The sequence below is a fragment of the Pelophylax lessonae genome (assembly GCF_965119305.1).
Source record: "Pelophylax lessonae genome assembly, chromosome: 2".
Classification (NCBI taxonomy): domain Eukaryota; kingdom Metazoa; phylum Chordata; class Amphibia; order Anura; family Ranidae; genus Pelophylax; species Pelophylax lessonae.
Genome location: NC_138769.1, coordinates 426774800 through 426788658, shown reverse-complemented (window position 1 = coordinate 426788658; position 13859 = coordinate 426774800). Strand labels below are relative to the sequence as shown.

Sequence of the window (13859 nt, the reverse complement as noted above, 5' to 3'; positions counted from 1 at the left end):
TGGTCCTCAGGCTGTCTCAATCCTGGAACTCGTACTGGTATTAGGCATCCATGATGGCTAGGCTTTGCTGCCCCTTACGACCAGGGTGGTCAGTGTTGAGGTCAGGACTCTGACTGGTCCACTTCAGAAGGCGTATTTTCTTCTGTTTAAGCCATTCGGTTGTTGATTTACTTCTATGCTTTGGGTCATTGTCCTGTTGCAACACCCATCTTCTGTTGAGCTTCAGCTGGTAGACAGATGGCCTTAATTTCTCCTGCAAAATGTCTTGATAAACTTGGGAATTTATTTTTCCTTCAATGATAGCAATCCGTCCAAGCCCTGACGCAGCAAAGCAGCCCCAAACCATATTGCCCCCACCACCATACTTCACAGTTGGGATGAGGTTTTGATGTTGGTGTGCCTCTTTTTCGCCACACATAGTGTTGTGTGTTTCTTCCAAACAACTCAACTTTGGGTTCATCTGTCCACAGAATATTTTGCCAGTACTGCTGTGGAACATCCAGGTGCAAACTGTAAACGTGCAGCAATGTTTTGTTTGGACAGCAGTGGCTTCCTCTGTGGTATCCTCCCATGAAATCCATTCTTATTTAGTGTTTTACGTATTGTAGATTTGCTAACAGGGATGTTAGCATTTGCCAGTGACTTTTGTAAGTCTTTAGCTGACACTGTAGGATTCTTCTTCACCTCAATGAGCAGTCTGCGCTGTGCTCTTGCAGTCATCTTTACAGGACGGCCACTCCTAGGGAGTAGCAGCAGTGCTGAACTTTCTCCATTCATAGACAATTTGTCTTACCGTGGACTGATGAACAGCAAGGCTTTTGGAGATACTTTTATAACCCTTTCCAGTTTTATGCAAATCAACAATTCTTAAACGTAGGTCTTCTGAGAGCTCTTTTGTGCGAGGCATCATTCACATCAGGCAATGCTTCTTGTGAAAAGTAAACCCAGAACTGGTGTGTGTTTTTTACAGGGCAGGAAAGCTGTAACCAACACCTCCAATCTCATCTCATTGATTGGACTCCAGTTGGCTGACATCTCACTCCTATTAGCTCTTGGAGATGTCATTAGTCTAGGGGTTCACATACTTTTTCCACCTGCACTGAGACTGTTTACATGGTGTGTTCAATAAAAACATGGCAACATTTCATTCTTTGTGTTTTATTAAGCAGACTGTGATTGTCTATTGTTGTGACTTAGATGATGATCAGATCACATTTTATGACCAATTTGTGCAGAAATCCATATCATTCCAAAGGGTTCACATACTTTTTCTTGCACCTGTATATATTTATTTTTTTCACATTTTGAATTAAATTACTAAAATAAATTATCTTTTTGGATCTTTTTTTTTTTTTTTACATACTATCACCAGTCAGTGTCCCTGATCACCGCTACACCAGTTATATGACAACACTGTACTGTACTGGTGACAGTATGTAAGAATAAGTAAATAATTGCAAAAAAAAGAAAATTAATTTTTCAAATAATTGTGACAAAAAAAAATATAACTTCAAAAAACTCGCCATGCCTCTTACTAAATACCTTGGACTGTCTACTTTCCAAAAAGGGGTAATTTGGTGGTATTTGTACTGTCCCGGCAATTTTGAGCCTAATGAAGTGATATAGGCCAGTACATCAGGACTGATCAATTTTCAGATATACAGTATGTCACGAAAATGAGCACACCCCTCATATTTTTGTAAATATTTTAGTATATCTTTTCATGTGACAACACTGAAGAAATGACACTTTGCTACAATGTAAAGTAGTGAGTCTACAGCTTGTATAACAGTGTAAATTTGCTGTCCCCTCAAAACAACAACCCACAGCCATTCATTTCTAAACCGCTGGCAACAACAGGGAGTACACCCCTAAGTGAAAATGTCCAAATTGGGCCCCATTAGCCATTGTCCCTCCCCGGTGTCAAAAGTGACTCGTTAGTGTTACAAGGTCTCAGGTGTGAATGGGTAGCAGGTGTGTTAAATTTGGTGTTATCGCTCTCACTCTCTCATACTGGTCACTGGAAGTTCAACATGGCACCTCATAGCAAAGAACTCTGAGGATCTGAAAAAAAGAATTGTTGCTCTACATAAAGATGGCCTAGGCTGCAGCTCAGTTTTGCCAAGAGCCTGAAACTGAGCTGCAGCACAGTGGCCAAGACCATACAGCGGTTTAACAGGACAGGTTCCACTGAGAACAGGCCTCGCCATGGTCGACCAAAGAAGTTGAGTGCACGTGCTTAGCATCATATCCAGAGGTTGTCTTTAGGAATTAGACATATGAGTGCTGCCAGCATTGCTGCAGAGGTTAAAGGGGGGGGGGGGGGGTTGGGGTCAGCCTGCCAGTGCTCAGACCATACCCTGCATCAAATTGGCCTGAATGGCTGTTATCCCAGAAGGAAGATGATGCACAAGAAAGCCTGCAAACAGTTTGCTGAAGACAGTGCTGGAAAATAATGGTGGCCACACAAAATATTGACACTTTAGGCCCAAATTGGACAATTTCACTTAGGGGTGTACTGACTTGTTGCCAGTGATTTAGACAGTAATGGCTGTGTGTTGAGTTATTTTGAGGGGACAGCAAATTTACACTATATATATATATATATATATATATATATATATATATATATATATATACACACACATACACACACACACACATATATACATATACACATACACAAGCTGTACACTCACTACTTTACATTGTAACAAAGTGTCATTTCTTTAGTGTTGTCACATGAAAGGATATAACAAAATATTTACAAAAATGTGAGGGGTGCACTCACTTTTGTGAGATATTGTATGAGCATCCTCGGCACGTCAGCTCTATGTGAAATCCCAAAACAGGTCAAGTCTGTTTATTTACCATAAAACTGTCCATAACCCACATCTCGAAGGCACTGTAACCTTCCTACCTGCACTTAGTGCACTCCCTGACATGTATGAACAGTTCAGGCTGGTGGTGTAATGGTGTGGGGGATATTTTCTTGGCACACTTTGGGCCCCTTAGTATCAATTGAGCATTGTTTAAACCAGGGCTCGACAAACCTCAGGCGCCAGGTCGCATTGGCGACTAGAATTAGCGACCTGGCGCCTGGGCTGCACTGCAAGGTGTCTTGTCCTCGTGCTGGCCGGTAAATGAAGCAATAGCTTTGTGGCCTTCTGGAGTGAGACGATTATATCGGGGGAACTAGCGCCCTCTTATGGTGGCCCCGGGGGTGTGACGAGAAGTCACTAACGGCACTGAGTGTTTTCCCTGCCTGTTCTCACTGCCCGCCCATCTCCTTCCCAAGAGGAGAAGAGACTAAAGTTGTTGCAGGCTTCATTTGGCACCCTTTGCTTAATGGTAAGTGGACAGAGAGTGTGTGGTGGTTGGCTGGGAAAAGCCTCAGTTCTATTCACACCCTCACAAAAGATGGAAACAGTTTATTATTTTTTTTTTTTTTTCATTAAATAAAATTTTTCATCATCTCCCTACCATGCCACAGCCACACAGCCGAAGCACCCTTTCACACGGGCTGTCTGATCAGGTCTGCCTGAGTCCTGATAGGAATCTTCAGTCTCCTCTATGGAGCGGCAGATGTCTGCTGACCACCGCCGCCATCCGATCCTGTACGCCAAAAACAGACAGATGGTGGTCCTGTTCTCCATCTGTCCAGCGGATCGAATCAGATGGCATTGGATGGAAATGGAAAGACAGTCCATTTCCATCTGACTGCCCCAAAGAGGAGAGCGGGACTTTGTCAGTGTTCGCTCTGCATAGCGGAGTGGACAGGTCCTGTCATCATCCGCCTGCTCAGCTGGGATTAGCGGAGAAATCCTGCTTAGCAAGCGGATTCCGCTTAGCGGAGGTGCCCATATAAAAGGGGCTTAAGGTGGCAAGAGTTACTGGATCACTCATTACACCCATCTTGCTGCACTGTCCTTCTCTTGTGAGCCACTGCCCTTCACACCATCAAGCCAAGTAAACACGGGCCGAATGGTAGGCAACATCAGCCGGTTCAATAAAAACTGGCCGCCAATCGGCCCATGTGTATGGCAGTTGGCCCAACAGAAGCCAGACATTCGGTTTTGCTGACAGTGTCCATCCTTTTATTACTACAGTGTACCCATCTTCTGATGGCTCCTTCTAGCAGGATAATGCACCATGTCACAAAGCTCAAATCCTCTCACCACTGGTTTCTTGAACATGACAATGAGTTCACTGTACTCCAATGGCCTCCACAGTCACCAGATCTCAATCCAATAGAGCACCTTTAGGATGACAATGAGGTCACTGTACTCCAATGGCCTCCACAGTCACCAGATCTCAATCCAATAGAGCACCTTTGGGATGACAATGAGGTCACTGTACTCCAATGGCCTCCACACTCACCAGATCTCAATCCAATAGAGCACCTTTAGGATGACAATGAGGTCACTGTACTCCAATGGCCTCCACAGTCACCAGATCTCAATCCAATAGAGCACCTTTGGGATGACAATGAGGTCACTGTACTCCAATGGCCTCCACACTCACCAGATCTCAATCCAATAGAGCACCTTTAGGATGACAATGAGGTCACTGTACTCCAAAGGCCTCCACAGTCACCAGATCTCAATCTAATAGAGCACCTTTGGGATGACAATGAGGTCACTGTACTCCAATGGCCTCCACAGTCACCAGATCTCAATCCAATAAAGCACCTTTGGGAGTTGGTGGAATGAGAGATTTGCATCATGAATGTACATCTGACAAATCTGCAGCAACTGTGTGATGCTATCATGTCAATATAAACCAAAATCTGAGGAATGTTTCCAACACCTTGTTAAATCGATGCCACAAAGAATTAAGGCAGTTCTGAAGGCAAAAAATGGGGCACCGGCATCCAACCCGGTACTAGCAAGGAGTACCCAATAAAGTGGACGGTAAGCGTATATACCTTGAATATGGACTTTCTGCCCTCTATGTAAATATTCCTTGGAAGAGTATGAATCCATGTACAGCCATCACCTATTTTGACAGGCTGCTGGCTGAAGGTTGTTTGCTGCACCTGTGTTTTCCAGGCACCCAAAACTCACAGTTTTTTAAACTGTGTGGGCCTAACCACTCATGTGCAAGAACCAGTGCTACACTAATATTATTTATGAAAAGTACAAAGCATGAAGGCACCTGAAACTATGTACAATATAACAAACAGTCTAGATAATAGTCATACGTTTTATTATAACTAATTTTATTAGATCACAGTACATGGGTACATGTTATCCAAAGCCGATATGTTCAAGAGAGAAGTAAACAAATGTGGAACACATTCATTACTGGATAAAGGATTGGATAATAGGCCTATTTACATCATACTCGTCACCAATACCAAAATATGCTAGGCTTAGCCTCGTACACACGCACCGATTGCTGGCCGACTGATCGGCCGTCTTTTGTCCAGTGTTGTTGTGTTGGTTGAAATGTGCTCTAGAATGCACACGAATTTTGTCGGCCAACAACAACCAACTGCAGAAGTGATGTCATGTTCTGGTTTACTTTTCGTGTGTTTTTTCTTCTCTGAGCATGCCCAGTCTTGCTCATCACATTTTTGTCGGCCGAAATCTGTACTGACTGAAGAACAATCGGCCGTTCTGGTGACGGCCAACAAAAATTTTATAGCATGCACACCAGATTTTGTTCGGCCGAAAAGTCGGAGTCGGTTGTCGGAAGCATCATACTAACAAGCCGACAATCGGCCGATCGGACGTTGGCCGAAAATTCACGCCCAACAATCAGTGCGTGTGTACGAGGCTTAACCACTTTCCACCCGTAAGCCGCCATAGGACGTCCTGGGCTTTCAGTGGAGATATCTGAATGATGCCTGCATTCTATTATTTTCTACCGGTAATTCCCTGAAAGGTAAAAGCAAACAATCATAGCAGTTGTTAAGCCGTTCAGGTGATCGTCCCCCTCTGGTGCTTTTACCGGCTCGGGCGAGCCGGAGAATGAATCGGCCAGCTGCGTAAATTTACCATAGAGCCATTCGGAAGCAGTTAGGACATCACTTACGGCACATGAAAACACTTCCATATTTTTAGCTGGAAAGGCTGAGATCAAAAAAAAAAAAAATGATCTCAGGCTTCCTCAGGAGAGAGGTGGGGGTCGTATAGACCCCAGATCTCTCTGTTAAGAGGACCTGTCCTACCCTATTCCAATTACAAGAGATGTTTTATTTATATTACAAGGTATGCAAAGTGATAGAAAAAAAAAAAACTTTAAAAAAGGGAAATTGTAAAAAAAAAAAAAAAAACACATACATATACATATATATATATATATATATATATATATATATATATATATATATATATATATATATATATATATATATATATATATATATATATATATATATACACACACACACATATTTTTTTTTTTTTCAAAAGTGCCCCTCTCCCCACGTGCACGCATGCAGAAGCAAACGCATTACAGACGTCATGCGTGCATATGTAAATGGCGTTCAAATCACACGTGAGGTGTCGCCGCAAACAGAGAGAGCAATAATTCTAGCACAAGGACCTCCTCTAACTTTAAAAAGGTAACCTGTAAAACATTTTAAATCGTAGGCTATGGAGGTTTTTAGGTGCCATTTCACAGCGGGACATGTTAGATATCTATTTACTCAGCTTAACACCATTTTTTTTTTTTTTTTGATTCACGAAGGTCTTCGCTTAAAAAATATATATATATATATATATATATATGTTTGGGGTTTCTGAGTAATTTTCTAGAAAAGAAAAAATTATAGTTTTTACATGTAGAAGCGAAGTGTCAGAATTGGCGTGGATGCAAAGTGGTTAAGGAGATGCAGATTCAGACAGGTTGGGCCTGTCCAAGATTACAATTATATATCTCACACCTAAAGATTATCAGTGACTGGCTACCTAAATTAATTCTTGTGGTATAACACATGCTATAAATATGTCACCTTGACATTCTGGGAATTTTAGCTGGTTAAGTCAAGTCATAGGTGTCAAAATGATGTCCAACATTTATCACAGGTGAGAGCCAGAAAATCTGAAAACGCTTAAAGTGGAATTCCATCTAGGACAGGTGATTAGGCGAATGCTAACATGAATACAGCAACTAAAAAATGTTGTATATAGTGTAAAGGAATACTGGAATGCTATCAGCTTTTTATAGCTATCAGTGTCCCTACTGAAGACTTACACTCCTTTCTCAGCAGCAGAGTTGTCAGAGGGCTCTAAAGCTACCCTTTTCCACCGTAGACTAAAAGATTTGATTGAAGTTACATTTTAAAGAAAAAATCCTGCCATCAGCATGGTTTTATATATATATATATAGAGTTTACACTGGTCCTGCTTGGACTATGTATTTCACATACTTGGCCAATGCTTCTGGAAGCTGAAAATCATTGTAGTCTGGTAAATATATTTTAATTAATTTTTTTGTGCCCATAGTTGAGCTTTAAAGCCGAGCTCCAGGTTTCTGTCACTTTAAAACAGGTTTCAGGCTTAATTACAACCAAATCTTATATTAAAATCGATCGCCCCCCACTCGTTTTCAGATATTCTTTTATTTAGTTGTGCCGTTTTGTACTTTTTTTTTTCCATTCCCCAGCAGAACTTTCCTCCTAACCTCATCTTGGCTGTTGCATAGGCCCCTACTCCCCCCCCCCCCCCCCACTGCCTTCTGGGTCCTGTGTGTGTCCCAGAAGACGACGGGGCCATTCAAAAAGTGAAGGGTGACTCGCACAGTAGGAAACTGGCTGTGAAGCCTTCACTGCTGGTTTCCCTTCGTTGCAATGGCAGCGCCTGCACCCAAGCCTCGAATTCAGGGGGCCAATATCGCAGGATTCCTGGACAGGCAAGTGCCCTTAAATTAAAAAAAGGCAGCAGCTACAGTATTTTTTTGTAGCTGCTGCTTTTTTATTCTTTTTTGGAGGCTGGAACTCTGCTTTAAAACAGCTTGGTCCAAACAAACTATTACCTTCACTGACACATGAAGTAGCCATTAGCACTCGAACTGTATATAGCATTAGCTGCATAAAGTAAACCGAGTTGTGTTCTGGCAGCTGGGCAGGGACTTTCCATCCCACTCCCAAAACATAATCGGGTTGTGCTGTTCACCCATTCACAGAAAGCTTTGTATTTCTGAATGAGTACAAGCCTTCTCTGATTGGCTGAGGTGGAGATCTTATCATCTGCCCCCCCCCCCCTTTCACCTCAGCCTGGTCATATAGTTCCATAGTGATCTCCCCGATTTCTCCAGGTCCTATAATTCTACAATGATCACCATTCTCTGACCCCTCCTGGTACTATGATTCTTACTAGCATTGCAATGACTATCAATCTCGGGTAGAGGGTTCAGACTAGGATTCAAACACACCTTAGCTAATCACTGTAGAATCGTGCATTGCAGAAGAAATTAGGGAATGGTGATCATTGTAAAACTAGAGCTAGGAGAGATCATGGAATGGGTATCATAGTAGAACTGTAGGATGACTTGAGATGAGAGAACATTGATCATATCAGAGAACATTGATCTTATCAGAGAAGTGAATTGTTTAAGACCAGGTCAAGATCAGAGAACAGTGTTCATCGTAGAACCATAGGACCAGGTGAGATCAGAGAACAGCAGTTACTGTGGAACGTTGGGGCCAGGTGAGATCAGAGAACGGCAGTTACTGTGGAACGTTGGGGCCAGGTGAGATCAGAGAACGGCAGTTACTGTGGAACGTTGGGGCCAGGTGAGATCAGAGAACGGCAGTTACTGTGGAACGTTGGGGCCAGGTGAGATCAGAGAACGGCAGTTACTGTGGAACATTGGGGCCAGGTGAGATCAGAGAACGGCAGTTACTGTGGAACGTTGGGGCCAGGTGAGATCAGAGAACGGCAGTTACTGTGGAACGTTGGGGCCAGGTGAGATCAGAGAACGGCAGTTACTGTGGAACGTTGGGGCCAGGTGAGATCAGAGAACGGCAGTTACTGTGGAACGTTGGGGCCAGGTGAGATCAGAGAACGGCAGTTACTGTGGAACATTGGGGCCAGGTGAGATCAGAAAACGGCAGTTACTGTGGAACGTTGGGGCCAGGTGAGATCAGAGAACGGCAGTTACTGTGGAACGTTGGGGCCAGGTGAGATCAGAGAACGGCAGTTACTGTGGAACGTTGGGGCCAGGTGAGATCAGAGAACGGCAGTTACTGTGGAACGTTGGGGCCAGGTGAGATCAAAGAACGGCAGTTACTGTGGAACGGTGGGGCCAGGTGAGATCAGAGAACGGCAGTTACTGTGGAACGTTGGGGCCAGGTGAGATCAGAGAACGGCAGTTACTGTGGAACGTTGGGGCCAGGTGAGATCAGAGAACGGCAGTTACTGTGGAACGTTGGGGCCAGGTGAGATCAGAGAACGGCAGTTACTGTGGAACGTTGGGGCCAGGTGAGATCAGAGAACGGCAGTTACTGTGGAACGTTGGGGCCAGGTGAGATCAGAGAACGGCAGTTACTGTGGAACGTTGGGGCCAGGTGAGATCAGAGAACGGCAGTTACTGTGGAACGTTGGGGCCAGGTGAGATCAGAGAACGGCAGTTACTGTGGAATGGTGGGGCCAGATGAGATCAGAGAATGGCAATTAGTGTGGAAAAGTGGGGCCAGGTGAGATGAGAGAACAGCAGTTAGTGTGGAACGGTGGGGCCAGGTGAGATCAGAGAACGGCAGCTAGTGTGGAACGGTGGGGCCAGGTGAGATCAGAGAACGGCAGTTAGTGTGGAAAGGTGGGGCCAGGTGAGATCAGAGAACGGCAGTTAGTGTGGAACAGTGGGGGGCCAGGTGAGATCAGAGAATGGCAGTTAGTGTGGAACGGTGGGGGGCCAGGTGAGATCAGGGAACGGCAGTTAGTGTGGAACAGTGGGGCAAGGTGAGGTCAGAGAACGGCAGTTAGTGTGGAACAGTGGGGCAAGGTGAGATCAGAGAACAGCAGTTAGTGTGGAACAGTGGGGCCAGTTGAAATCAGAGAACGGCAGTTAGTGTGGAAAGGTGGGGCATGGTGAGATCAAAGAACGGCAATTAGTGTGGAAAGGTGGGGCATGGTGGGATCAGAGAACGGCAGTTACTGTGGAACGGTGGGGCCAGGGGAGATCAGAAAACGGCAGTTACTGTGGAACGGTGGGGCCAGGGGAGATCAGAAAACGGCAGTTACTGTGGAACGGTGGGGCCAGGGGAGATCAGAAAACGGCAGTTACTGTGGAACGGTGGGGCAAGGTGAGATCAGAGAACGGCAGTTACTGTGGAACGGTGGAGGCAGGTGAGATCAGAGAACGGCAGTTACTGTGGAACGGTGGGGCAAGGTGAGATCAGAGAGCGGCAGTTAGTGTGGAACGGTGGGGCCAGGTGAGATCAGAGAACGGCAATTAGTGTGGAAAGGTGGGGCATGGTGAGATCAAAGAACGGCAATTAGTGTGGAAAGGTGGGGCATGGTGGGATCAGAGAACGGCAGTTAGTGTGCAACGGTGGGGCCAGGTGAGATCAGAGAACGGCAGTTACTGTGGAACGGTGGGGTCAGGTGAGATCAGAGAACAGCAGTTACTGTGGAACGGTGGGGCCAGGGGAGATCAGAAAACGGCAGTTACTGTGGAACGGTGGGGCCAGGGGAGATCAGAAAACGGCAGTTACTGTGGAACGGTGGGGCAAGGTGAGATCAGAGAACGGCAGTTACTGTGGAACGGTGGAGGCAGGTGAGATCAGAGAACGGCAGTTACTGTGGAACGGTGGGGCAAGGTGAGATCAGAGAGCGGCAGTTAGTGTGGAACGGTGGGGCCAGGTGAGATCAGAGAACGGCAATTAGTGTGGAAAGGTGGGGCATGGTGAGATCAAAGAACGGCAATTAGTGTGGAAAGGTGGGGCATGGTGGGATCAGAGAACGGCAGTTAGTGTGCAACGGTGGGGCCAGGTGAGATCAGAGAACGGCAGTTACTGTGGAACGGTGGGGCCAGGTGAGATCAGAGAACAGCAGTTACTGTGGAATGGTGGGGCCAGGGGAGATCAGAAAACGGCAGTTACTGTGGAACGGTGGGGCCAGGGGAGATCAGAGAACGGCAGTTACTGTGGAACAGTGGGGCAAGGTGAGATCAGAGAACGGCAGTTACTGTGGAACGGTGGGGCAAGGTGAGATCAGAGAACGGCAGTTACTGTGGAACGAAGGGACCAGGTGAGATCAGAGAACGGCAGTTACTGTGGAACGGTGGGACCAGGTGAGATCAGAGAACGGCAGTTGTAGAGCTGTGGGGCCAGGTGAGATCAGAGAATGGCAGTTAGTGTGGAACGGTGGGGCCAGGTGAGAACGGCAGTTAGTGTGGAACAGTGGGGTCAGGTGAGATCAGAGAACGGCAGTTACTGTGGAACGGTGGAGGCAGGTGAGATCAGAGAACGGCAGTTACTGTGGAATGGTGGGGCAAGGTGAGATCAGAGAACGGCAGTTACTGTGGAACGAAGGGACCAGGTGAGATCAGAGAACGGCAGTTACTGTGGAACAGTGGGACCAGGTGAGATCAGAGAACGGCAGTTACTGTGGAACAGTGGGACCAGGTGAGATCAGAGAACGGCAGTTGTAGAACTGTGGGGCCAAGTGAGATCAGAGAACGGCAGTTAGTGTGGAACGGTGAGGCCAGGTGAGAACGGCAGTTAGTGTGGAACAGTGGGGTCAGGTGAGATCAGAGAACGGCAGTTAGTGTGGAACGGTGGGGCCAGGTGAGATCAGAGAACGGCAGTTAGTGTGGAACAGTGGGGGGCCAGGCAAGATCAGAGAATAGCAGTTAGTGTGGAATGGTGGGGCCAGGTGAGATCAGAGAACAGCAGTTATTGTAGAACTATAGAACCGGGGTCAGATGAAAGATCACTGTAGAACTACAAGTCGCAGTGGTTTCTCAGGCTGCCTTCCAGGATGTAAGATGTGGCAGACAGGGTGTGTGCACTCATTATACAAGCAGCGCATATAGCGGTACCGCTCCCTACACAGGCCTGTCATCACACACCAGGGGCTCACATGTGTCCTCTCCGAGCTTCCAGCACTACATCCAGCCACTGCTGAGGACAGCACGGCCCGACTCTCCCTAGCCTGCCTGACAACCCCTCATGAAAAATACACACATCCAAAGCCAAGTGTCGGGGGCACACTCACCACCCGTGGGGGCATCTTGTCCCGACTCCGCCATCCCGACCTCCAAAGCCGGCTACGGTCAGTGTCGGGAAACGTTCAGTGCTGAGCTTGAGCTCGGCCTGGGCATCTTCGAGTACCGCGTCATCCTGACAGCGTGACAGGCAGCGTCATTACGTAGTTGGACGTGACGCTTGACCTGGCGAGGAATGTGGAATGCCATGTTTCTGTCTGGCAGGAGAATTAGCTGTTGTGTGAAAATAAATGAGAGTATTTACCCACAGCTTCTGGGAGATGAAAGATCTATTCTGCAGATATCTTTGTAATTATTAGGCAACATTCATTAACCATACAATTTCTATTTATATAGCTTGTTAAAGTGGAACTACACGGCATCTGAGCACCACAAACCAAAAGCACTATATAATTCATTTATAATAAAGCAAACTGCCTCATCCATCCATGTCTCCATGCTTCATTTTGCTGAGAAATCACTTTGAAAAACACTCCCTAGCATTTCTGGCTGTGGCCACCTTGAGTAAGGGTAGATGATTCAGGTAGCATTTACTTCTTGGAATCCCTCTGCTCCTAGCTCAGGCATGCAGCTGTTCTGTCAGATTAGCTAGCCCGTCAGATCAGTGAACACAAGTGACATTCCATGAGCTGACTGACCAAAAATACTTACTGTGCATGCGTTCCACCGCTAGCAAGTTTGCTAATCTGACAGAACACCTGACCTGACATCTTGTTACACCCAGTCAAGTCTTTAAAGCGGCCGATTTTGTGCCCATCCGCTGGCTCTTCTTCACCTGAAAAGGAATTGGATAGTTAGGTATATTTTTTTTTTTTTACTCACCTTGTAATTGTAGATAGAAATACTCACCTATTTTCCACTTCCTCCCTCTGTGGCCGCGGCTGCGCCGTCACTTCCTCTTTGCGATGATTCCTGGGAGCTGAACGTCATCGCTCCCAGGAATCAATGCGACGGCACCGGCCCCTCTCGTCACTTCCGGTGCGACGCCGCATTCCCTGCTAAACAGCTTCTGGGCATGCCCAGAAGCTGTGGAGGAATGCGGCCCGCACCGGAAGTGATGAGAGGGGCCGGTGCAGGCGCATTCTGGGAGAAGAAGACGGAAGAGGACGCAGAAGAGGATCGCGCCGGCTTCAGCTGCCCACAACAAAGATGGCAACGCTGGAGAAGAAATGTTATAAGTAAATATTTCTTCTTGCAGGTAAGTGCGAACCGGGACAGATCAGAGGCTAGCCATTGTGGAATGTACTAGCCCTGACTGTCCCGGGGGTATGTTTATTGAAAAACTGTTTTTGTGCCCGGAACTCCGCTTTAACTTCATACTCATTCTAGCAAAAAAGTCAGCATATATGCTTATATCCAGTATTTTGAAACCTGGGAGACTGTTTTGGTGTTACATTTTGAAAGCCTGCAGTCAGAAGGTGGCAACAGCCATCTTGGTACACCCCGCACTGCTCAGCGCCAAACTTATAGGCTTTTAAAATGAAACATCAAAGCAGTCTCACGGGATTCAAAATACTGGATATAAGCATATATGCTGACTTTATTGCTATAATGAGTCTGAAATTCAAGACTTGGCTGGGTGTAACAAGATGTCCGCTGGCGCCTTCTGACTGCTGGTCAGTGTTCTGTCTGGCCGAGTTCTCTCTGCCGCAACAAGCGGGTCACAGCAGGGGTCCGGTGTG

At 46.3% G+C, this 13859-nt stretch overlaps 1 protein-coding gene across 1 annotated transcript in view; it reads right to left on the bottom strand.

Moving 5' to 3' along the window:
- RABEP1 (rabaptin, RAB GTPase binding effector protein 1) overlaps window positions 1–12305 on the bottom strand; it is a 166051-nt gene extending 153746 nt beyond the window's left edge. Inside the window, exon 1 of the mRNA XM_082244647.1 lies at window positions 12168–12305. Within this exon, the coding sequence (XP_082100773.1) occupies window positions 12168–12201 (34 nt within the window). The 5' untranslated portion in view covers window positions 12202–12305. The remainder of the gene's footprint in view (window positions 1–12167) is intronic.
- Window positions 12306–13859: the final 1554 nt, after the last annotated feature.